Source organism: Thunnus maccoyii, chromosome 22, assembly GCF_910596095.1.
Source record: "Thunnus maccoyii chromosome 22, fThuMac1.1, whole genome shotgun sequence".
Classification (NCBI taxonomy): Eukaryota; Metazoa; Chordata; class Actinopteri; order Scombriformes; family Scombridae; genus Thunnus; species Thunnus maccoyii.
The window spans coordinates 26,536,658-26,564,463 of record NC_056554.1 but is presented as its reverse complement, the minus strand read 5'-3'; the positions used below and the strand labels follow the sequence as shown (position 1 = coordinate 26,564,463).

The following is a 27,806-nucleotide window of genomic DNA, read 5'->3' as shown; positions in this document are numbered from 1 at the left end:
GATTAATTAACTCTGATTATTATTTCACAGATAAAATATGTTTATCTCCTGCTTCAAAGAACAATAAATGAACCAGCAGGTCCAAAAAAAAAACAGTCTGTTTACAGGTCAGAGTGTAAATAAATAAATATATAAATAAATATATATATGAGGAGCTGTCATAATGATATTAATGTCAATCGTTCCTTTTGTTTGTACATCAGAACATTTTGGAAAGATGTTTCTCAATTTATTATTTTTTGCAATTAAAGTTTTTTTTTAGTAACTTTATCAATATATACAAAACATCATAAAACAAGAGAATTTATTACAAATATCAATGAAAAATAAGTAACAGAACAAACAAGAAAACAAAAAAAAAACCAGAAATCAAAACTAAATAAATCTGTCAAACAGGATTAACTACAAGTACAGTAAGAAAAAACAAAGCACCATGTATCAATAAAGTATAAAATAAATAGTAGGAATATTTAGCTGTTAGAATCCTTCATTTATCAGAAACTTATCAGTCTTGTGATTGGAGACTCATTATTGATCATATGTTCTGTTTTTTCCATCATTTTCACACATCTAAAGTATTTACCGTGTAAATGTTATTGTGTTTCTTTCTTCTGTATAAAGTTCATATATTCAGCAGCAGTCAGTCCAGAGAGGTAAGAATCATGTTTCTCTGTTATTATTATTATTATTATTATTAGTTGATTTTTTATTTGTTTCTAACTTGTTTCTGTCTTTATCTTGCTCTCGTGTCACTGTGATGCCTCACGTTTTAAAAAATAAAGTTTTATAATAATGTTTAAATATTTATTCCAACTGGTTCGGTGAATAATAACAAAACACGTTTCTTATCTTTATCCTGATTTAACCATCTTTAACCATGTTTAACTCGGGTTAATGCTTCACTGTTTGGCCTCTATTCTGCAGAAAATCTCACTAACAGCTTTGTGCTCACTGCGCATGCGCTGCAGCCTGGTTTGAGCCTCTCCGGACACCGTCGCTCAGCAGGAAGCGTGAAGGCGTTTTGCGGGAGCGGTTTGTTTAAAGCCTGGACTCGTTTTAATCTTCTATAAGTGATAAAAGGTGAATCCTGCGGACATGGAGTCCCTGCAGCTGCTGCTGCAGCAGTTCAAACCCGGAAGTGAAGCGGTGAGCGAAGATGTGTGTTTGTGCAGCTCAGAGAAGAGTTAAAGATGTTCAGGCTGTGAGCGGTGACAGAAACATGACAGCAGGAGAATAAACTCTGTTTCCTGCTCTCAATGACTCTCATCTGACCCACATAACGATAAACACTGACACTGATACAGCGACACGAACGCAACCAGACATGATGTCGTCTGGCGACAACAAGTTAGACTAGTAACAAGTTAAATTATAATTAAATGTCTGAAGTTTCTCTGTTTACAGTTCAGCTTAGTTTTTATCCTCCAACAGCTCGTTATTCCGCTAAATGTGGATTATTAGTCGAGATTACAGATAAATGTCAGATATTCTTCTTGTTATTGAGTTTTACTGTCTCTGCTGAGTTATATTTAATATAATATTTAATATAATAAACTATAACTGTTATACAGATAAATGTCTGATATTCTTCTTGTTATTGAGTTTTACTCTCTGCTGAGTTATATTTAATATAATAAACTGTAACAGGAGTCCATCTGGTTGAAGGACATCTTCATCTTCATCAGAGAACAGGTGTGTCCTGAGCTCTCTGGCCCCGCCCCCTCTGGCCCCGCCCCTCCCGCTGCTGACACGTCACTGACAGGTCAGTCATCCAATCAGCTTCCAGAGTGTTGAAACTTATTAAAGGTTCCCTCAGGTTAAAACTGTGACTCAGTGTTTATTCATTTAGTTTACATATCAATAATTATTATTGATTGATCTGTCTGAGCTTCTGCTGATCGATCAGAAACGTGTGAACGTTTAGTCATCAAACATTTAACAGAGTTGAAGGTGACGTCTTCAGTTTACTGATAGAAAACAACGAAAAGCAGAAAATCAAACACATTAAAGACACCAGAGGACCAGTGTTTGATACATGAACAGCTGCAAATGTATTCATTATTATTGTTACTACGGGGGTCTATGGAGGTCTATGGAGGTCTATGGGGGTCTATGGAGGTCTATAGAGGTCTATGGGGGTCTATGGAGGTCTATGGGGGTCTATGGGGGTCTGTGGGGATTGATTCGCTATTGGAGCCTCAAGTGGCCACTATAGGAACTGCAGTTTTCAGACTTGGAGGTTCCTGCTTGTTCTCAATGTGTTTAATGAGTCCGTCTGTCCTCAAACAGCAAACAGCCGTCGTCTGCTGGGTCATCACATGTACACTAACACTATCACTATCACATGTCCATCTCAGCTCTCAGAGGTCTCTGGGATGTTGTTGTTGTTGTTGTTGTTGTTGTTCTTCTTCTTCTTCTTCTTCTTCTTCTTCTTCTTTTTCTTCTTCTTCTTCTTCTTCTGCTGCTGTTTTACTGCTGTATTCCACATCCATCAGCGTCTGATTAAACTCATAATAACATCGTTCATGTTATTCAGTCACATTAACGTCTCACATCAAGGAGGACATGAAAGGAATGAAACCAGGAAGCGTCGTCGTGTTTCTTCAAACCACATCAAACTTTTCATGGATCTCGTTATTGATAAGCCTCCAGTTATTGATCTTTGGTGGATGCAGTGAATTAAAGGAGTCGTCAGTTGTTTATTTTCACACCAGCAGACATTTAATCAACATCTGTTTTTATAAAGACAAACATCTGTCATCAAACCTTCAGAGGCGGATTTACATCCTGCAGCTGTTGTTCTAATGATCAATAATATGATCAATACCAGTTCCATTTATCCTAAATCCATTTTATTCATCAACCAGACAGTCAGCTGGATGTTTGTCTCACATGACAGTAAAGTTTTACTGATGTTTTATCGACTCAATTAATCGATTAATAATATTAATGATCAGTATTGAAACATATTGTTGGTTGCAGCCGTAGATCAACGATTTATTGATTTGTGTTTCTGATTCTTTATCAGAACTGAAACTAATGAAGCTTATTGACAGATAATTGATCACATTAAAGGAAACAGCTGATCGGTAATAGATCAGGTTATTGATCAGGTATCGGTGCAGATGTTTCAGGTGGAGGCGTGGCGTCTCAGCTGAGCGTGTGTGTGGTGAAGAAGATTCAGGAGCACCTGTCCGTCACACACAGTTTACCTGTCAGCTACAGGTACGACTCACCTGTCACCTGATCATATTTGTAGTTCTTTGGTGTTTTTGTAGTTTTATTTCTCTCCTGCTCTGACCTTTGACCTCCGCAGGCCAGTGTGTGTCTCTGAGCTGCTCTCCCGACAGCACCTGGCCTGCGTCAGTAACCTGTCCTGGAGCACCAATCAGCAGAGAGCGTGGGCGAAGGAGGCGGAGCTTTCTCTGCCAGGTCACCGCGCTCTGCCACGGGTCAACCTGCTGCTGATTGGCTGTCTGAGAGAGGGGCGGGGCGGAGAGTGGCGGCTGACGGATGCCAGCGGCAGCGTCAGGTGTGAGGTAACACCGATCAGATCAATCATATTGATCAGAGAGAGCAGGATATTGATCCTGGAGGAGTCATGTGACAGAAGACAAATATTGATTACATTGATTGACCTGTCTCTCTCTCTGCAGAGCCTGTCTCCCTCTCCTCTCTGGCTCAACCAGCCCGTCTTCCTCCCTCACTGGAACTACATCCCCCACAATGCCCCGGGGCAGGAGGAGGCCGGAGGCTGGGTGGAGCTGATTGGCTCTCCCGTCCTGCTGTTTCCTGGTCCTGAGCAGGGATTGGCTACTGGTCCTGGAGGAGGGGCGGGGCTTAGCGGAGCGGTCGGAATCAGAGAGGCTGCTGCTTTACTACACAACAGGTGAGTCATGTGACCTCCGACCTGTCTGTCTCACCTGTCTGTCTGTCTCTCACCTGACTGTCTGTCTCTCACTTGTCTGTCTCTCAGGGCTCGTGGACGGCGGCTGTCTGTCTGTGGTCAGGTGGGGTCGGTTTGTCCTCTGCTGGTCGTTGCAGGAACGACGTTCTTCTGCTTCACACTGACGGACGAATCACAGACTCTACCTGTGCTGGTTAAGGTACACCTGTCTGTCTCTCTACCTGTCTGTCTCTCTACCTGTCTGTCTCTACCTGTCTGTCTCTACCTGTCTGTCTCTCTACCTGTCTGTCTCTCTCACCTGTCTCTCTCTACCTGTCTGTCTCTCTACCTGTCTGTCTCTACTTGTCTGTCTCCACCTGTCTGTCTCTCTCACCTGTTTCTCTCTACTTGTCTGTCTCTACCTGTCTGTCTCTCTCACCTGTCTGTCTCTCTCACCTGTCTGTCTCTCTACCTGTCTGTGTGCAGGACAGCAGCAGGTTGTGGTGGTCTCGGTGTGTGCGTGTCGGTCAGCGTGTGTGTGTGACGGCTCTGCGTGTGTGTGTCCTGCGAGGCTGGAGAGGAAACAACATCCTGTGTGTGAGCGACCGTTCTGAGATACACGCACACACACAGGAGCGCACACACACACCTGCAGACACGCCCCCACCTGTGATGATGTCACACACTGATGAGAAGGAGGAGGCGGAGCCAGAGAGAGACACCGTCCAATCAGCTGTCAGGATGAAAGAGTCCAGAGTCATCAGTTACCAGGTAAGACTGAGAAACAGCGCTCTGATTGGCTGTCAGAATGTTACCTGTGTTGTAAGCCCCGCCCCTCTCCTCTGATAGGGCACTGTGACTGAGGTGGTGAGCGAGGGGGCGGGGCTGTACGTGATTGACAGGACGGTGGGTCTGTGCCTGGCCTATCAGCCGACGCTGAGCAGGAAGCTGAGAGCAGGAGACGCTGTGGAGGTGAGAAGGTCTCTGCTTTTCATCCATTCATTTATTCACTCATTCATCCATTCAATCATTTATTCATTCATTCATTTATGTATCCATTGATCCATCCATCCATCCATCCATTCATTTATGTATTCATTCGTTCATTCATTCATCCATCCATTCATTCATCCATCCATCCATTCATTCATTCATCCATTCATTCATTCATTCATTCATTCATTCATTCATTCATCCATCCAGTCATTTATTTATTCATCTATCTATCTATCTATCTATCTATCTATCTATCTATTCACTCATTCATTCATTCTGGATGTTCTGGTCCTTTAATGCTCCTCAGAGGAGACGAGGAGCTGCAGGTGTATCTGCTGAAGGTTTTTACCGGCCTGATCGAACGTGTTTATTAATTGGTGATTGATCGGTCAGCTGATATAATATTAATATTAATAAATGTGAGAACTAAGTGTGGAAACACCGACAGCAGCTGCTTACATTTATTCATAAAATAGAAATGACTGAATCATAAAAACCGAAAGCCTCTCTTTTCTTCTTCTTCTGTGTTTCAGCGTCTCGGCTCCTTCAGGTCAATATGACGTCACAGCTGCGTCTCCTGTAAATCGCAGCTGTTTTATTGCTGCTTTGTGTCGGTTCTGTTCTTTCAGTGATTAACAGATTTAAATAGTTAATTTGTGTCTTATTGTGTGACAGAGAGACGCTGCTGAAGATCAATAATCACACGATGAAACATTAACGGTCAATATGTAGAAATGATTTAGTAACAGTGTAAAGTATTATTAATGGTACATGAACTTTAAGTTTAAACTTTAAGCTGTTACTTATAGATCACTGACTGCTGCATATCTGACAGTTGAGGTGATGCTAACATCAGCTCAGAAATACCCACAATCCACTGCTGCACCTGATGTGTCTGTGAACTGGTTTTATAGTTTATCATGTTGGATTCTGATTCTGATCATTAATTAAACACAGTCGGTTTAATATAAACCTCGATCGCCAACCAGCTGCTCAGAAATCATCTGTTTCTACATAATCTGATGAATCGCAGCTCGTTTACTCCATCACTGGACGACTGTCATTATCTGCTTTAATGATCCATTGATTGATCAGTGTATAAAATGCTGATCATTATTCCCTGAAGCCCAAGTGAACATATTCAATGGATTTGTCTTGTTAAGTTTACGATCATGGAAAACTGAAAATAAATAAATATTCACACGTGAGAAGCTGCTGACAGAGAATATTTGACCTTTTTCATTAAAAAGTGATTTAAATGTTTACTGTACTAACATGTACACATACATATACATGTAGTTAACAGGGTTTTATATTTAACATTTAACAAACACCAGATATGAGCAGCAGTTTATTCTTAATATTCCTGATTTATCATAAGTTTAATTACAGTGAATCTTCATCAGCGTGTCTGAGTAACCAATCATCATCCTCACTACAGACGCCTTCGTTCCCTCTAACTCTGTGTTCACTAGTGAAGTTGTTAATAAAGTTTTATTGATTGTCTCCCTGCAGCTCTATCATGTTCACTTCCTGTACCGGCCCTGTCCTGACTTTCCTCCCAGCATGCTTTGCACCTGTCTGCGCTCCACCCTGAGGGTCACCGCCTTCAGCAGGGTGGGGGGGTCTCCGCCAGACTCCAGCTGCCCCGGAGACGGAGCGTTACCACGGTTACTGCTGGAGAAGAACATGGGCGTGTCCGAGTACCTGTGGAGCTGCCACCTGAGCTCCCAGCTCACACACAGGTGAGGACAGTGTGTGACACGCGTTACCTGAACTCAAGACACCTGAAGTCAGTGATTCTGCAGCCAGATCTCCTCAGGCAGGTCGTTCCGAAGCCGAGAGGCCTTGATGGCAAAAACTCAGTCACCTTTAGATTTATGTCTCAACTTTGGAACAGCTGGAAGGGTCCCACCTGAGGGAGGGTCCCACCTGAGGGAGGGTCCCACCTGAGGGAGGACCCCATGTGAGGATCTAAGGCTGCGCCCAGGCTCATATGAGATCATCATTTGTTTTATGTAGCTTGGAGCCAGACGTGCTTCAACAGTGATCAGTAAAATCTTAAAATCAATCCTAAACCGAACAGGGAGCCAATGGAGAGAAGAAAGGATTGGGATGATGTGATGTCATCTGTAATAAACCAGTAAGAAGCCGTAAGGCGAGTAAATGGAAGGAAGGTCTACTGATGTCAGCGTATATCATAAATTATCATCTAAAAATATGCCTACTATGTACGTCTGTACATTGGTATGAAACCTTTTAATACACACATCATCTCCATGTACGTTGCCGGGTTACCATCAGTCTTGGCAGCATTTATACAGTTTGTTTTCATGTGGACTCTGTGGTTCTGCTGTAATATGGGATGAGTTCAGATTCAGGCTATTTGATATATGTTTTATAAATTATTTCACTCGCCCACAACCCAGAAATGTTTTTAATGCAGCAAGTTAATTGTTAAATGTAAATGAGCCCAATACGGTGTGTTTCATGTGTGTGAAGTCTGCATACATAAATGTATAAATGTATATTGGTTATATTGGTTTTGTTTTTATATTTTGGAAAGACAATAGAAGCATGTAACATGTGGACACTGACAGGAAGTCACACTGGCGATGGTGCACAAATTGTCATTTCTCACATAAATGTCACATGACTTCTGTAGGTAATCATGGCTCTATCCACTCACCATAGACTCACCTTCACTCCTGTCTGTCAGTCTCCTCCCCAGTGTCGTGAAGCAGCAGTGTGTGTGTGTGTTGTCATGGAAACTGATGGAGCGTGTGTGGAGGCGAGGACGGCAGGGACAACGGGACATCTACTCTGAGATGCTAGACGAGCCTCACAACTGTCCTCTGACACAGGTAAACACACACCTTTCAGTCTGTCTCTACAGTACAGTGCTGACCCTGCAGTGTCTCTGTTTGTCTCTACAGTACAGTGTTGACTCTGCAGTGTCTCTGTGTGTCTCTACAGTACAGTGTTGACTCTGCAGTGTCTCCGTGTGTCTCTACAGTACAGCATTGATCCTGCAGTGTCTCTACAGTACAGTGTTGACTCTGCAGTGTCTCTGTGTGTCTCTACAGTACAGCGTTGACTCTGCAGTGTCTCTACAGTACAGTGTTGATCCTGCAGTGTCTCTGTGTGTCTCTACAGTACAGTGTTGACTCTGCAGTGTCTCTGTGTGTCTCTACAGTACAGCGTTGACTCTGCAGTGTCTCTACAGTACAGTGTTGACTCTGCAGTGTCTCTATAGTACAGTGTTGACTCTGCAGTGTCTCTACAGTACAGCATTGACCCTGCAGTGTCTCTGTGTGTCTCTACAGTACAGTGTTGATCCTGCAGTGTCTCTGTGTGTCTCTGCAGTACAGTGTTGACCATGCAGTGTCTCTGTGTGTCTCTACAGTACAGTGTTGACTCTGCAGTGTCTCTGTGTGTCTCTGCAGTACAGTTTTGACCCTGCAGTGTCTCTGTGTGTCTCTACAGTACAGTGCTGACCCTGCAGTGCATCAGTACATCAGTGTATCAGAGCTCACCGAGTCTCTGCAGTCAGAATGTTGGTCTTCAGTGTCTCTGAGGTCTCTGCTGCCTCCTGGTGGATCCAGTCTGACCAGTTCTCAGATTAACTCAGTTCTGGCCTGGTCCTGCAGGACTCTGAACTCTGACCCCCAGCATGGAGAGGCACTCAGGTACACTTTGACCTCTGACCTCAGGATAGTGTCTAAAACCCCTGAACTGCTCAATAAGACTGTGTTGTGTGCAGACGGCGTCCCCTGCTGCTGGTTGGCGTGTTGGAGCTTCCATCACAGACGTCTGAACACACATTACAGCTGAGAGACAGCACAGCAGCTGTGGCCTGTGTCGTCACGGAAACGAGCGAGGAAGAGGAGGGAGGTCAGAGGGCAGCCTTCAACACCGCCTGGATAGGTACAACACACACAGACACACAGAGGTCAAAGGTCACTTCATAGCTCTTAGACTGCAGATTAAACAAGTGTGTGTGTTACAGGTTGTCTGGTGTGTGTGCAGCACTTCACCATGGTAACAGAGAGATTCCTCCAGTCAGATTTCCCCTCCTTCCAACACCTGGACCAGGACAAGTTCATCACACACAAACACTGCAGGTACACCTTTCTGTACTAGTGAGGACGCTGACTGAAGGTCCTGTGTGGAGTTTCCTTGTAAACAAAGTTCTGTTTACATACAAAGTACATTTTCAATAAACTCTCAGAGCGACTTAATCTTCTCAGTAGACTCAGTAACAGCAGATTTTACAGCTAGTGTAGAAAACTCTGGTTCAGAGTGTTTGAACGTGTTTCCCGCCTAGTACAGTCACTGAAACTGTAGATCTGAGAATAAACTTTCTAAGATCGTGTTAATGGCTGCAGAATAGTTGGTAAACCCCAAAAGTCCCTGATTCAACTCTTCATGGAACGAAGAAGATGAAGATGAAGAAGGTCAGGAGTCTCCCGGCAGGGAGCTGCCGTCCTCTGTTCAGCCGGTTTGAGTCTTTGAGCTCCGGGCGGCGCTGTAGAGCGACTCTGAACACTAAACATGTAGTTAAGAAGTCCGTCATCCCAAAGTGCCGTCAGTGTTCTGAACTCTGCAGACATGAACTGATTTAATGTGTCTGTGTTTGTTTTACTGACTGTTTCTCTGTGTAGACGGTCTTCATGTTTCAGTGAGCCGAAGAATTTTACACCCGGTGGACAATAGAGAGCTATTCTATTCTATTCTATTCTATTCTATTCTATTCTATTAAACTTATCATGTGTGTCCTGGAGGTCGAACAAAAGTGTTGAATCAAATTTCCTTCCTCATAAAACATTTACAAAACTATTTTTTAAAGTATTTTAAATTCCTCATTGGTTACCTCTGTGTTTACTAAGTTCCAGTCTTCTTCTTCTCTGCCTTTAGAGCCACCTGTAGATCAGTGGAATAGAGTCAAACAGGTTGGACTGTGTATCGTGAGCGTGCATGTGAGCGTGCATGTGCAAACCAAACAACGACCCACTAATTTTAGCCTTAACCCTTAAACAGAGTACAGAAGGGTCTCCTGGTGTTCCTTCATGTTGGGGCTCACTGCTGGAACACAGAGAGACTGAGAGTTTGGAGGTAAAGTCAACACTGAGGATGTTCTCCGAGCTGCCAGAAGGACACAACAGGAACATCTGCATCTGGAAATAAATAACGCTTCGTATTATTAGTCTCATGTCTGCAGAAACATGTCCTTGATCATCCGACAGTCCCACATATCACAGCAGAGAGAAGTTATGGACCATATAAGATACACATACAATCATATAAACATACACACTGAGAAATGTGAGAAGGCAACAACGATTAATCAATTAATCAGTTAGTCTGTCGACAGACAATTAATCACCGACTATTTTGATAAATGAAATAATAATTTTAGTAACTTTTTAAGTAAAAATGTTGCATATTTGCTGGTTTCAGCTTCTCAGATGTGATGATCTGAAGCTTTCTGTGTTGTACGTCATAATAAACTGATAATAAACCATTTCTGACACTTTATACAGAAAGTGATTCATTGATTAATAGAGAAAGTGATCAGCAGATCAATCGATAGTGACGATAATTGTCTCCTGCAGCTGTGTCGTCACCATGATGGTTTCTGTGTGTTTGACAGAGTTTACCTGCAGTTTTCTCTGGACCACGTCCACATCCTGAGTCCTTCTGTTGCCATGGTAACACAGCTGAGACAGAGGGGGGCGGAGTCAGGAGGTGACGTCACAGGGAGGAAACAGAGAGAAGAAGAAGAGATGGAGGGAGGTCAGACTGCAGGGAGGAAGAGGAGAAGAGAGGAAGAGGAGGAACCAGACTCCTCCCACTCTACCTCCTCTGTTACCATGACGAAAGCCTCCCGGCCCTGCGTCTCCATGGTGATCAGGGTGCAGCAGAAGGAGGGCGTGGCCTGGAGGAACACGGGGGCGGAGTTAAAGGAGGAGGAGGCGGGGCTGATGCCGTGTTTCTCTGTCAGAGCTGCTGTGATTGGTCCAGTGGTCAGCTGGGGGCGGGACCCAAAGAACGGACCAATGACAGACAGAGAGACAGAGACGGAGAAGGACGACAAGGTGAGAAACACACCTGTTACATCCCATGATGCACCTGTGATCAGGGTGTAGTTACCTGTGTGTGTGTGTGTGTGTGTGTGTGTGTGTGTGCAGGTGATACTGGTGATGTCAGGTGCGTCAGCTCGGTGGTTTCCTCTCCTGCATCCTGGATGTTTCTACAGACTGGTTGCTGCCAACACACAGGTAACTGCACCACCTGTGATGATGATGTCACATGATGACGTCATCAACACAACACAAACAGTAACAACACCGTTGGTCACCAGAGGGCTGTTCCATCAACACAGCTACAGGAAGAAGTCTGACTAGAACTAACGTCAACTTCCACTTGAGGATCAAGTCGTTCCACTAACACAGTTTAGCTGCATCTAGTCAGCGTTCAGTCTATCCAGACTGGAATAAACCTGCAGTGTGCACGGAGGTTGAAACAGCCCAGAACAGTCGATTGTAGAAAAGACGAAACTATGTCACTAAAAGAAGAGAAAACTAGAGCGAACAGAACAAACCTGCTGATGAAACTATATGAAGAATATAAACTACAGTTAACAAGGTGAAGGAGACGACTCGGCACAAAACTGATGACAGATTAAATGCACACCTGTAGGCAGGTAGTGATGGTCTAAAGGTTAGAGGAGTGAACTGATCACCAGAAGGTTGATGGTTCAATCCCTGCAAGCTTGATGAGTCTGGGTGGGGAAGTGAAGAGCAGCGCTGGTTCCTGTTCATGGTTTTATCTTTATTTGTTAATAAATGAGCGTTCAGTAGTGTTGCCCTTCAGATCAGTGTGGTTATATTATCACTAGACTGGATAATATCAGATGTATAGGTTCTGACTTTTGTCAGCGACGAGTTCCTTGTTTTCCCGGCAGCAGAACAGGTGAAGAGAGCGGTGAATGTTGTTACTATAAGCAGTTAATACTGTAAACATTTAAACACAGCAGAAGGATTCATGGTTTAGACTTTATTTAATTGTCTTTTTGTCTTCACAGCTTGAGCAAAATGAGTGAATGAATAAATAAATAACTTCAAAATAATGCTGGCACACTTTTATTTCTTAAATCAGTCATTCTAAATAACCTGAGCAGTGAGGTCTCAGGTGTAATACCAGCACCTGTCCAACAGGTGTCTTTCTCAGCAGTGATGTCACAGAGGTTCACATGACAGACTGCTGACAGCTGATTGGTCCATGTGTCTGTCCATCAGGATCCCAGCGTTCTGATTGGCTGTGGTGTTTCTGGGCGTAGTGGGGTGGAGCTGCACACTGACTCCACCCTGCAGGTCAACTCTGATTGGAGGTTCCACACACTGACACGCCCACTGCTACTGCACACCTACAGACAGGTAACACACACACACACACACACACCTACAGACAAGTAACACACACACACCTATAGACAGGTAACACACACACCTACAGACAGGTAACACACACACCTACAGACAGGTAACACACACACACACACACCTACAGACAAGTAACACACACACACCTACAGACAGGTAACACACACACACCTACAGACAGGTAACACACACACCTACAGACAGGTAACACACACACCTACAGACAGGTAACACACACACACACACACACACCTACAGACAGGTAACACACACACACCTACAGACAGGTAACACACACACACACCTACAGACAGGTAACACACACACACACACACACACCTACAGACAGGTAACACACACACACCTACAGACAGGTAACACACACACACACACACACACACACACCTACAGACAGGTAACACACACACTTACACACACACACCTACAGACAGGTAACACACACACACACACACACACCTACAGACAGGTAACACACACACTTACACACACACACCTACAGACAGGTAACACACACACACACACACACACACACACCTACAGACAGGTAACACACACACACCTACAGACAGGTAACACACACACACCTACAGACAGGTAACACACACACCTACAGACAGGTAACACACACACCTACAGACAGGTAACACACACACACACACACACACCTACAGACAGGTAACACACACACACCTACAGACAGGTAACACACACACACACCTACAGACAGGTAACACACACACACACCTACAGACAGGTAACACACACACACACACACACACACCTACAGACAGGTAACACACACACTTACACACACACACCTACAGACAGGTAACACACACACACACACACACACCTACAGACAGGTAACACACACACTTACACACACACACCTACAGACAGGTAACACACACACTTACACACACACACCTACAGACAGGTAACACACACACACACACACACACACCTACAGACAGGTAACACACACACTTACACACACACACCTACAGACAGGTAACACACACACTTACACACACACACCTACAGACAGGTAACACACACACTTACACACACACACCTACAGACAGGTAACACACACACACACACACACCTACAGACAGGTAACTCTCTCTCTCTCTCTGTGTCCTCAGCCTCTCTCGCCCACAGTCCAGTCTGTCTCTGAGGTTCTGGACTGCAGGTAAACTCTCTGTGTTTATAACACGTATGACACACGTCTGCTCCACACGTGTTGGACCTGTTCATACAGTCTTAACTGATAAATTACATCCAATAATAAGCAGATAAACGTTCAGTTTGTCTGTTTGTTTTTGGTGAGTTCGTTAAAAGATGTTTAATTAAATTCTGTCAGTCAGCTGAGAGACTCATTTATTGTCAGATCAACACTTTGTACATGTAAAGGAGCTAAACTAACATTACTGCAATAACACATGTTAAATCACACAAAGTATGGGAATAAAATGCTGAACATACCACATAATAATAATAATAAACTATAATTAATAACATATAATGTGTAGCAGTTGTTTTACAGATCTATAAACTGTTGTAGATCCAGAGAACATGTTTCTGACTGATTTATTGCTAATTAATTTAATCCTATTTAATGTTATTTAATGTCAGTTATTTCTATTTTCTTTCTCTGATCTTCTATATATATCTGTTATTGATTCTGATCAGTTAAAACAACATCTGCTTTAATAAACAACACGTTTAACATGTCGACACTTTCATGTTTTACACACAAAATGTTTCTGATCACGTCAGTCTGACATCATCAATAACTGTCTGTGTGTGTGTATGTCTGTGTGTGTGTGTGTGTGTGTGTGTGTGTGTGTGTGTGTGTGTGTCTGTGTCTGTGTGTGTGTGTGTGTATGTCTGTGTGTGTGTGTGTGTGTGTATGTCTGTGTGTGTGTGTCTGTGTGTGTATGTCTGTGTGTGTGTGTGTGTGTGTGTAGCTCAGCAGACTTGGTGTGTTTTCAGGGTTTGGTGTCTGAGAGGATCAGTCTGACTGACAGGACGAGCAACTCTGGACACACACACACACACACAGGTGAGACACACACACACACACACAGGTGAGACACACACACACACACACACACACAGGTGACACACACACACACACACACACACAGATGACACACACACACACACACACACACACACAGGTGAGACACACACACACACACACACAGGTGAGACACACACACACACACACACAGGTGAGACACACACACACACACACACACACACACACACACAGGTGAGACACACACACACACACACAGGTGACACACACACACACAGGTGAGACCAGCTCTGTTGCAGGTATTTTGGACTCAGAGGAACTAAACTTGGATCTTTAAGTCTCTGTTTGTGTTTCCTGTCCTGGGGAAGCAGGTGGATCCTGCAGATCGTTCTGTCCTGTTGTTTGTATTTCCTGCTGATGAGTTGGATGTGATCCACAGTAAATCATCAGCTGAGTGTTTCATGGTTTCTTCTTTAGAACATAACAACATGAAACAATCAGAAAATAAGTTTTATTTCTCTCTTTCACTGCTTTGTTTTCCCTACCGCCTCCCTCCCTCGTCTCTATTTCTCTCTCTTTTTTTAAAACGAGTCAGGAAGCCGACAGCAGAGTCTAACTTTACTTTACTTTTAATGTTATCAAACAAAGAGAAATGTCCCCTCCTGGTCCTGAACTGGTCCTAAATCGATACGAGTTCTCTCTTGTTTTATGAATGAAGCGGTGCACATATTGAAGCAGCTGCACTGTGTGTGTTTGACCAATCAGCAACGATTATCCCTGCAAACCCCGCCCCCAAACTTCCTGTACTTTTGGACAGTAAACCCCCCCAGCAGGGAGTTTTTGGGGGATAAAACAGACTCTCTGGAACTTAATTTAGACCCTGGTTCCTCCAGTATAAACGCAGGTAGAGGAACTGACCCATGATAAATATGAGTCATTTATTGTAACAAAGAACATAAACTGCAAGGTAAGTTTGTGTGTGAGGTGTGTTAGTCAGTGACGTCGGTGGTTGTGTTTGGATAGTGCACGGTGACGAGTTGTAGAGTTAAATAAATCAAAGGTTTAGCAAAGCAAGAAGGTGCCGGCCTCGCTAGAGGCTGGAACTGTCCTGTAGAGCTCCGCACGCACAGCTGGTTGTAAACAAACAAACAAACAAACAAACAGCAGAAGGTTCTAAGTACCTGCAGAAAGTTCCTGTAGTTGAACAAACTAGAACATGTGGCAGTAAACAGCCACTAACGTGTGTGTGTATGTGTGTGTGTGTGTGTGTGTGTGCGTGCAGGTGTGCGTCTCACAGTGTGTGACCAAAGTGGGAGGAGTCTCCAGGTGTACCTGGACTTGAGCTACACCCCCTACCCACCTGGCCTGTTGCCTGGCAACACACTCCTGCTGTCTGCTTTCCAGAGGAGACTGTCCAGGTAACACACACACACACACACACACACACACACATATAAATACACACACACACACATATAAATACACACACACACACACACATATAAATGCACACACACACACACACACACACACACGCACACACCTGTACTTCTATGTTAGTCAGGAACCTCACTGACATGATGCATTGTGTGTTTGTGTGTGTTTGTGTGTGTGTGCGTGTGTGTGTGTGTGTGTGTGTGTGTTTCAGGTCAGGAAGTGTGTACTGCAGGTTTTTACCTGTCAGCTCAGTAACTGTCATCACACTGGGAGATACGAGGTAACCTGACTGATTGATCAGAAGTAAAACTCAGATCCATGATTATTGATCAGTCAACTGTGACTTGTGTATTCACTGTTGTGTATTTGTGTGTGTGTGTTTCTGTCAGCTATGCCCGGCCTCCTCCTGCTCCCATGATGCATCTGGGTCTGTGGGCTCTGAGCAGGGAGCACAGGTGCACTGTGGGTCAGGTCAAAGGTCACCTGGTCTGTTTCCTGTTCCTGCAGCTGCAGTGGAGCTGCTCACTGTGTGGCAGTGTCTACACACAGGTACACACACTACATACACACACAGGTACACACACTATATACACACACAGGTACACACACTATATACACACACAGGTACACACACTATATACACAGAGGTACACACACTATATATACGCAGGTACACACACTATATACACACAAAGGTATACACACTATAAACACACACAGGTATACACACTATACACACACAGGTATACACACTATATACACACAGGTACACACACTATATACACACACAGGTATACACACTATAAACACACACAGGTATACACACTATACACACACAGGTATACACACTATACACACACAGGTATACACACTATATACACACAGGTACACACACTATATACACACACAGGTATACACACTATAAACACACACAGGTATACACACTATACACACACAGGTATACACACTATATACACACAGGTACACACACTATATACACACAGGTATACACACTATATACACACAGGTACACACACTATATACACACAGGTATACACACTATATACACACAGGTACACACACTATATACACACAGGTACACACAGGTATACACACTATATACACACAGGTATACACACTATATATATACGCAGGTACACACACTATATACACACACAGGTATACACACTATATACACACACAGGTATACACACTATACACACACAGGTATACACACTATAAACACACACAGGTATACACACTATATACACACAGGTACACACAGGTATACACACTATATACACACAGGTATACACACTATATATATACGCAGGTACACACACTATATACACACACAGGTATACACACTATATACACACACAGGTATACACACTATACACACACAGGTATACACACTATAAACACACACAGGTATACACACTATATACACACACAGGTATACACACTATATACACACACAGGTATACACACTATATATACACACAGGTATATACACTATAAACACACACAGGTACACACACTATACACACACAGGTATACACACTATAAACACACACAGGTATACACACTGTATACACACACAGGTATACACACTATATACACACACAGGTATACACACTATATACACACACAGGTATACACACACAGGTATACACACTATATACACACACAGGTATACACACTATAAACACACACAGGTATACACACACAGGTATACACACTATATACACACAGGTACACACACTATATACAAACAGGTATACACACTATATATATACGCAGGTACACACACTATATACACACACAGGTATACACACTATATACACACACAGGTATACACACACAGGTATACACACTATACACACACAGGTATACACACTATATACACACACAGGTATACACACACAGGTACACACACTATACACACACAGGTATACACACTATATACACACACAGGTATACACACACAGGTGCACACACTATATACACACAGGTATACACACTATATACACACAGGTACACACACTATATACACACAGGTACACACACTATACACACACAGGTATACACACTACATACACACACAGGTATACACACACAGGTACACACACTATATACACACAGGTATACACACTATATACACACAGGTACACACACTATATACACACAGGTACACACACTATATACACACAGGTATACACACTATATATATACGCAGGTACACACACTATATACACACACAGGTATACACACTATATACACACACAGGTATACACACACAGGTATACACACTATAAACACACACAGGTATACACACTATATACACACACAGGTATACACACACAGGTATACACACTATATACACACAGGTACACACACTATATACACACAGGTATACACACTATATATATACGCAGGTACACACACTATATACACACACAGGTATACACACTATATACACACACAGGTATACACACACAGGTATACACACTATATACACACACAGGTATACACACTATATATACACACAGGTATACACACTATAAACACACACAGGTATACACACTATACACACACAGGTATACACACTATAAACACACACAGGTATACACACTATATACACACACAGCTATACACACTATATATACACACAGGTATATACACTATAAACACACACAGGTACACACACTATATACACACACAGGTATACACACTATATACACACACAGGTATACACACTATATACACACACAGGTATACACACTATATACACACACAGGTATACACACTATAAACACACACAGGTATACACACTATATACACACACAGGTATACACACTATATACACACACAGGTATACACACACAGGTATACACACTATATACACACACAGGTATACACACTATAAACACACACAGGTATACACACTATATACACACACAGGTATACACACACAGGTATACACACTATATACACACAGGTACACACACTATATACACACAGGTATACACACTATATATATACGCAGGTACACACACTATATACACACACAGGTATACACACACAGGTATACACACTATACACACACAGGTATACACACTATATACACACACAGGTATACACACACAGGTATACACACACAGGTACACACACTATACACACACAGGTATACACACTATATACACACACAGGTATACACACACAGGTACACACACTATATACACACAGGTATACACACTATATACACACAGGTACACACACTATATACACACAGGTACACACACTATACACACACAGGTATACACACTATATACACACACAGGTATACACACACAGGTACACACACTATATACACACTATATACACACAGGTACACACACTATATACACACAGGTAAACACAATATATACACACAGGTATACACACTATATATATACGCAGGTACACACACTATATACACACACAGGTATACACACTATATACACACACAGGTATACACACTATAAACACACACAGGTATACACACTATATACACACACAGGTATACACACTATATACACACAGGTACACACACTATATACACACAGGTATACACACTATATACACACACAGGTATACACACTATTCACACACAGGTATACACACTATAAACACACACAGGTATACACACACTATATACACACACAGGTATACACACTATATACACACACAGGTATACACACTATATATACACACACAGGTATACACACTATATATACACACACAGGTATACACACTATATACACACACAGGTATACACACTATATACTAACTTATAATTTCTTAATAATAATTCAAATAATACATTCAATAATAATAATAATAATATTAATAATAATAATGATAATAGTATTAATAATAATGATAATAATAATAATTGAGGTGTCTTCAGTCTTGTTGCAGCTCTCAGTGTCGGTCAAACTCTGCAGTGTTTCAGTCTAAAGCAAAGTAAGACTCTTCTGTTTATTCTTTAAACTGCTCTCTGTATGTACGTGTTTCTGTGTATCAATCTCTCTGTGTATTGATCAGGCTGGTGATTGATCTCTGTGTATTGATCAGGCTGGTGATTGATCTCTGTGTATTTATCAGGCTGGTTATTGATCTCTGTGTATTGATCAGCCTGGTGATTGATCTCTGTGTATTGATCAGGCTGGTGATTGATCTCTGTGTATTGATCAGGCTGGTGATTGATGACGGGACAGGTGAGGCTCACGTCTGGTTCTCAGGAGCTCTGGTTCGTCCTCTGCTGGGATTGGCTGATTCTCAGTGGGAGGGGCTTCAGAGGGCGCTGAAGGTCAGAGGTCACATCAGAGTGTATCCCCGGGGGCGGAGCCTGGTGAGTCACACCTGTAGAGATCATTAACCCTGTGTGTGTGTGTGTGTGTGTGTGTGTGTGTGTGTGTGTCTCTGTTGTGTAGTGGAAGCTTCTCTTCATTAATCAGAACAGGCGTCTTTCAAACCGAGAATATTTATCATCCTCCAACATGCTGCAGCTTACAAAAAAGGGAAAACAAAGAAGTTCGCACCAGACATCTTGAGCGTACATGTTTTCTTTTTTCATAAACTAGCGACAACAACAGGCCAGATAATTTCCTTCAAAATAAAACCATTTCCCTTTAACTGGAAACAAGGCATTCATAGTGTATTCTCCATATAAACATGGAATAATTACCTTATACAGGTTTATCATGACAGGTACATTTTACCGTAAACGTTATAACTAAATAAACTGTAAATACTGTAAATAGTGTGTTTGACATGTTTTAACATACAGCTGGAGAGTCTTTAGAGACTTGTTAGAGCAGCCTGATAATAAGGAATTGCAATAATCCAGCCTAGAAGTAACAAATGTGTGAACTAGTTTTTCTGCATCTTTTAGGGACAGGATGTGATTTTTGTGATATTACGTAAGTGAAAAAAGGCAGTCCTTGAGATTTGATTTATGTGGGAGTTAAAGGACATATCCTGATCAAAGATAACTCCCAGATTCCTTACGGTGGTGCTGGAGGCCAGGGTAATGCCATCCAGAGCAGCTTTATCATTAGATAATGTGTTTCTAAGGTGTTTAGGGCCAAACACAATAACTTCAGTTTTATCTGAGTTTAGTAGCAGAAAACTGCAGGTCATCCAGGTCTTTATGTCCTTAAGGCATGTTTGGAGTTTGTTTAACTGATTGGTCTCATTGTTAAATATAATTCACCCAATACACTTGTGCTGCTCTGAGCACCTCTGCTCTCCCGATCCTTTCACTAGAGCGAGTATTAGCTATGAACCTTTTCACCCAGGCAGTTCTTCTCAGCACTGTTTTCATCCTGCTGTACTTGTCTAAGTCTAATAGTGGCTCAGCTTGTTCGGTGCTGGTAAACTGTACTACAGCCTGAAATTTAGACCTGAGCTCAGTGTTCACCTCATCTGCAACACAGTCCTCATCAACGCTCTCTGCATTGAGTCAGTGACAGCGAAGCAGGTCCAGCTCCACCACAGCTGGATCCGGATGAGGGTTTGGATGCTCCGGTCTCTGGCTGGTAGATCAGAAGGATTGGTTTTGCTGCTGCAGTGAGAGTCTGCATTTGTGAGACTTTGTATTTCAGTCACTCTGTTTGCCACGAATGGCCTCCACCTTTGTGCTGTGCTGTGTTTCCAGTGAAGAACAATCGTTGAATCTGTCCACATGTTAAGCTGTTTTCTTTCCATGTTCAGTGACTTGAGAAGGTTGAAGGTTGTTTCCTAACCTTTTCCTAACCTTGCTCCAATCAGTGCGCCCATCAGCTCCAAACATGGTAAGGTCATTTTCTTTAATGGGGCCACTTTTGACCTGGATGCCTCAAAGCTTGTGACAACTTCTCCTCCACTGTTCTGTCCTTGCAGATAGGCAACAGCACTGTATGCCTTTTCACTCGCATCACAGTAAACATGGAGCTTGATTGTCTTTGAGTTTGGATGAATCTCACTTTGGTACCATCTGGGAATGGCCACCAGGTGGAGCTTCGGCAGCTCTGCACACCATTGATCCCATTTTTCAGCCAAGTCTGGAGGGAACTGTTCATCCCAGCTGATTCTCCTCTCCCACAGTTCTTGAACAGACACTTTACACGTATGGTGAACCGAGTCAGGAAACCAATAGGATCAAAGATACGAGCTGATGTCTGCAGCACATTTCTCTTTGTGTTTTCTTTGTCCTTCAACATGTCTAATAGTCCCTTCAGATCAAACACAAAGTCATCCCTCTCTGGTCTCCACACTAACTCTAACACCTTCAGGACATTTCCATCAGTGTCTGTTTCATTGACATGCTCCGCTTCATTTTCTGTCCACAGTTATTGAGTACAGTGTTGCATCCATTTTTAGTTTCCTCTTGAGGAACTCTGAAGTTGTCTGGAAGATCTGATCTGTCAGGTCGCCATGGTAACTCAACTTGGTAGCGGTGTCGGGATGGGTAGGGGTGCGTTTGGTTATTAGTAATAATTCATAATTATTATGGATAAATATGAAATATGAAATCTAAAGATTATTAATATCAATCAATAATTCGGGCACCAACTGTTGAAGAACCTCACATGGGGGACACAACTGTCAGATCTGTGAGGAGCACCGTTGGTCATTAACAATAATTAATAATTATCAGAGATAATTCATTAATGATAAAAATGAATAGAATTATTGATATGAATTAACACTTACGGGGCACCACCCAGAGACCGGGACCACTAACCAAACAAGGTAGTCTCATAAAAGAATTCACCTAGAATATTAATATCTGAGAGATATTAATATTCACATTCTGGTGCCGTCTGGTGATCGGCGTCTTGCACTTAAAACACACGTGTCTGATGGCGGATAACAGCGAATAGAGCAGCGATTTATCTGACGTTATCTGAACATCAGATGTGTAAGAAGATGTCGTTGCGTGTATGTGTGTGTTAATCAAAAGAGAGAGAGGAAAGAGGAGGGAAAGCGGTTCCTTTGTCCACAGACAGCGTGCGTATGGACGGCAGTCTGTAACGTTGTCTGGTTTCTGATCAACAAAGCAACTTACTTTCTCCTTCACGGTGGCACAAACACAGCAGTAGTCCCCAGCGGGACAAACACAAAACAGTCTAGCGTGATGAACACAACTAACAGGCAGCAAACTTTAAATACTCCTCAGAGTAAAGCAGAGCAAATGGACTTGGTCGCTTCAGAAAGCGAGCAGAGTGTGTGTTCAGTCCATCTTTCGGTCCGGCTCTGTTCCTCAGTTCAGTGCTGACGGTGGCCGTCCTCCCGCTGTCGGCAAAGGTTTTACAGCAAGCTGGTCCTCAGTGGCGGAGAAAACAGCAGTAGACCCAGTTGAAGAAGAGCGGGGCAGAGAAGTTCTGTGTCTTCTTGAAGAAACTCTGTTTCTTCCCTCTGCAGGAGGTGAGGATGCTGGATGCAGCAGCGGTCTCTCTTGGATCCTGGGATGGTGATCAGGTGAACACGGTAAAGTCTCGTCTCATCCGGCGAGGGGAGAGACTTCTGATCGGTGGGGGAAAACACGTGCACGGTGTTGCCTCCGTTAGTCAAGCTGACTCACAGAGGGATAGAAGTTCCCCCTAGCTCAGTCGACATGGAGTGCAATGTTTCTCTGGCATTCGGTTTTAAAGGGGTGGTGATGTCACGGCTGTGTCATCATGACCCTCCTCTGTGCAGGAGCGTCTCTGCCAATGAGTCCGTTTCCTGTTTAGCACCTAGGTGCGAAATTTGTAATGCATCACTGGAAATGGAGGTTGTGAGCAGCATTTTGGCACTGTTCCTTTGTCTCAGGGAGAACAAAGGAAACGAGGCACTTCGTGGCCATCTTTGTGTGTTGTAATCTGTTCGAAGCTCTGAAGAGCCTCTGCTTCTGCTGGGCTGTGACTTTGCTCACTAACAATGCCTAGTGACTCCACCTCCCAACAGGCGTGCAGCTGTTTTGAGATCTGGGTGTCCTCACCTAAACTGATGTGCATGCAAGTGGTGTTGTTACACTGGATGTTGAGAGTGGCCCTTGCAAAGCTCATCCAAAGATGCTTTCTATGGCTACTAGTGTCTCTGTTATCCTCTAGACATTGCCTGACACCACTTGCCAGTAATAGTCTGCTCCTGACAATTCTGGATCATCAGCATCTTCTAGTGGAAGATCAACAAGCCGCCATTTCTCTTTAACTCCTCTTGGATGGGTAAACCAGGGACCTTTGTTACAGCAGCACACTTGAGGAGTTTCCACTGCTTCAATCCACACACTCTCCAGTGATACCCTCACAACGTTGCGCTGTGCTTTTACAGGAGTAGTGGATCCAAAGATGTGTAGATGCAGTGTCTCTTGCCTCACCACTGCTGGTCTTAGCACTTTCACCACACCCTCATTAATGAAGCTTCTCTGGCTGCCTCTATCTAACAGACAGCGCACTATTTTTCTCCCTGTTGGGCCCTCTGTCCACACCTTTACTGTCTGGAGCAGTACTGTGCTCTGGACATCAGATTTCAGCTTCACTGTTCTGGACGCAGAGGACACCACAGTGTCTGTACTGCCACCGTCAGCGTCTGGCTTTGCTTCACTTTGATCACAAACTGACTGGTGATGTCTGCAACTACACAAGGCACATGAAACACCCTTAACCCTTGTGTTTTGGGCCTAGGCACACATAGCATCTTCCCAATTTTCTCAGTTTCTCCTTGCGAGCAGCCACAGAATTGTCTGGACAATGTTCTGGTTTACAGTTAGCACTGTCACAATATACATGTCTGAGGAACAGTACTCACTGTGTGCCATGCAGCTGCTGAGGGCAGAGTCCATTTTCTAGGTCTGTTTTCACTGACGGATGCTGGTTTACTGAAGGATCTATTACTTGGCAGAATGTCTCTTCGAGTATTACCTGGTCTGGTAAGCTGAAGTGCTCTCTCTCTGCTTTGGACTTCATTTTGCAGGAACTGGATGAGTTCAAGCTTTTTCCATTCACCGCTGGGGTCTGACTTGCATGTGTCATCTGGTATGAGCTGCAGTAGTACTGAGCATAGCAGGCAGCCGTATGTGTCACTGTGAACCTCTAAAGATTCTGGACGGATCTGTATTTCACATTCATCGTACAGGTGCCTGAGAGCTACGATATCCGCAGATCTTTTCACAGGCGTCAGGTTCAGTAATTTGGACATGTGTGCGCTGACTACCATTTCCTTTCTTCCAAAGCAGTCATAGTAAGTCCCGCCACAGCTCTCACTGCTGCTCCAGTCAAATAGGATTTCAGGTTGGTGAACTTCTCTTTCTTACAGGGTATCATTGTTATGAATGGCTGTTTCATATTGAGACCAGAATTCTTGCCACTGGCTTATCTCTCCACCATATTTCTCTATCACTAACTTGGGCAGCTTAACAGTCTGTTGAACTGGTGACATGACTGGCCATTTCTGTTGTTAGCATTAGCTATCATTAGCTTCAAACTTCGAAGTTCAAAGTCTCTTAATTTTCTTGACTTTCCCGGGTTTTGACACCAAAATGTTGTGTAGTGGAAGATTCTTTTCAATAACCAAAACGGGCGTCTTTCAAACCGAGAATATTTATTCTCCAACATGCTGCAGTTTACAAAACAGGGAAAACAACGGAGCTCGCCCCCGACATCTAGAGCGTACACTTCTTTTAAAGCTAGCAACAACAACAGGCCAGATAATTTCCTGGAAACCATCAAAATAATAGAAAAATAAGAAAAATAAGGTGTATATATTTACCTGTCTCTCTCTCTCTCAGGTGTATATTTTTACCTGTCTCTCTCTCTCAGGTGTATATTTTTACCTGTCTCTCTCTCAGGTGTATATATTTACCTGTCTCTCTCTCTCTCGGGTGTATATATTTACCTGTCTCTCTCTCTCTCAGGTGTATGTATTTACCTGTCTCTCTCTCAGGTGTATGTATTTACCTGTCTCTCTCTCTCAGGTGTATATATTTACCTGTCTCTCTCTCAGGGGTATATTTTTACCTGTCTCTCTCTCTCAGGTGTATATATTTACCTGTCTCTCTCTCTCAGGTGTATATTTTTACCTGTCTCTCTCTCTCAGGTGTATATTTTTACCTGTCTCTCTCTCTCAGGTGTATGTATTTACCTGTCTCTCTCTCTCAGGTGTATGTATTTACCTGTCTCTCTCTCTCAGGTGTATATATTTAGCTGTCTCTCTCTCTCAGGTGTATATATTTAGCTGTCTCTCTCTCTCAGGTGTATATATTTAGCTGTCTCTCTCTCTCAGGTGTATATATTTACCTGTCTCTCTCTCTCAGGTGTATATATTTACCTGTCTCTCTCTCTCAGGTGTATATTTTTACCTGTCTCTCTCTCAGGTGTATATTTTTACCTGTCTCTCTCTCTCAGGTGTATATTTTTACCTGTCTCTCTCTCAGGTGTATATTTTTACCTGTCTCTCTCTCTCAGGTGTATATTTTTACCTGTCTCTCTCTCTCAGGTGTATATATTTACCTGTCTCTCTCTCTCAGGTGTGTGACTCTGACTCTGATGACTCCCTCCTGCTCTACCTGTTGTGTGTGTGCAGCAGTGATACTGTGTGTCGCTCGCTCTCTCTCACCTGCAGGAAACACACCAATCAGAGACCAGAAGGTAACAGTGACGTGTAACTCACCTGCAACAACAACACACTGATGTAGTTGAATGTTATTGTGACAGTATTTGTATAAACTGTCCAACGCTGAGGTCAAGAGGAACAGTCTCATTGGACGGTACAGAAGTTTTTATAGGAGTCTTATTGGCTGTCTGCTGTTTATATAAAGTCAACCTACAGAATCTCCTGCATACAGCAGGAAGATCTGATTATAGCAAAGGTCAGAGTTCAACACAGATATTAGTTTCTATGGAAACAGACTCAGGGCCCATTGAAGCAGCACATGATAAACACATGACAACACATATTAACACAACTTCCTCTGAGGTATAACAACAAACATACAGCAATAAAGAAACAATTAAAACACACACACTCATGGATTCACTCTGTGTTGAAACGACACGTCTTTATAAACTGTGATGATGATGTCGGACGTTGAAGACATTCAGTCTGTTTGTTTCAGAGATGAGGAGATTCAGTCGAGGAGACAGAGACTTCATGACCAGGATGAGTCGTCCTCTACAGCTCACCTGTCTGCACATCAACACTGACTGACCTCACCTGACCTCACCTGTCTCACCTGTCTGCACATCAACACTGACTGACCTCACCCGACCTCACCCGACCTCACCTGACCTCACCTGTCCTCACCTGACCTCACCTGTCTGCACATCAACACTGACTGACCTCACCTGACCTCACCTGTCTGCACATCAACACTGACTGACCTCACCTGACCTCACCCGACCTCACCTGATCTCACCCGTCCTCACCTGTCCTTACCTGTCTGCACATCAACACTGACTGACCTCACCTGTCCTTACCTGACCTTACCTGACCTCACCTGATCTCACCTGTCCACACCTGTCTCACCTCACCTGACCTCACCTTACCTGTCTGCACATCAACACTGACTGACCTCACCTGACCTCACCTGTCCTTACCTGTCCTCACCTGACCTCACCTGACCTCACCTGATCTCACCTGTCCACACCTGTCTCACCTCACCTGACCTCACCTCACCTGTCTGCACATCAACACTGACTGACCTCACCTGACCTCACCTGACCTCACCTGACCTCACCTGACCTCACCTGTCTGCCCATCATCACTGACTGATGAAGAGATTTTTGAATGTAATTAATTGTTTACAGAAGAGTTTAACCCTCTGAGTGAAACAGTTTAATATTCAGTGTTGCAGAATGATGATGTTCTATTTAAATTAAATGTTAAATATCTTGATTTAAGTTATTAAATCTTCATTTTGTTCTCCTGAAGTCTGTTTCTGTTTGTTCTTTTACACCACAGCTTC

General features: G+C 43.2%; 1 protein-coding gene and 1 long non-coding RNA gene across 2 annotated transcripts; one reads left to right on the top strand and one right to left on the bottom strand.

Annotated features, from left to right (window-relative positions):
- The first annotated feature begins 612 nt into the window (after nt 1-612).
- ctc1 (CTS telomere maintenance complex component 1) lies at nt 613-27,065 on the top strand. Its single transcript, XM_042401619.1, has 26 exons — nt 613-653; nt 925-1,146; nt 1,648-1,762; nt 3,126-3,225; nt 3,317-3,539; nt 3,657-3,889; nt 3,977-4,106; nt 4,373-4,657; nt 4,736-4,858; nt 6,398-6,627; nt 7,602-7,746; nt 8,369-8,571; nt 8,646-8,809; nt 8,892-9,006; nt 10,536-10,980; nt 11,074-11,163; nt 12,184-12,321; nt 13,497-13,543; nt 14,322-14,416; nt 15,678-15,813; nt 16,044-16,112; nt 16,222-16,381; nt 19,785-19,840; nt 20,072-20,228; nt 26,370-26,490; nt 26,958-27,065. The coding sequence occupies exons 2-26, from the start codon at nt 1,096-1,098 to the stop codon at nt 27,047-27,049; spliced, it is 3,723 nt and encodes a 1,240-aa protein (XP_042257553.1). The 5' UTR covers nt 613-653; nt 925-1,095; the 3' UTR covers nt 27,050-27,065.
- LOC121889808 lies at nt 27,047-27,806 on the bottom strand. The gene is made up of 3 exons (XR_006093628.1): nt 27,569-27,806; nt 27,131-27,277; nt 27,047-27,074 (listed from the first exon to the last, which is right to left on the bottom strand). It is a non-coding gene; the product is annotated as an uncharacterized LOC121889808 (long non-coding RNA).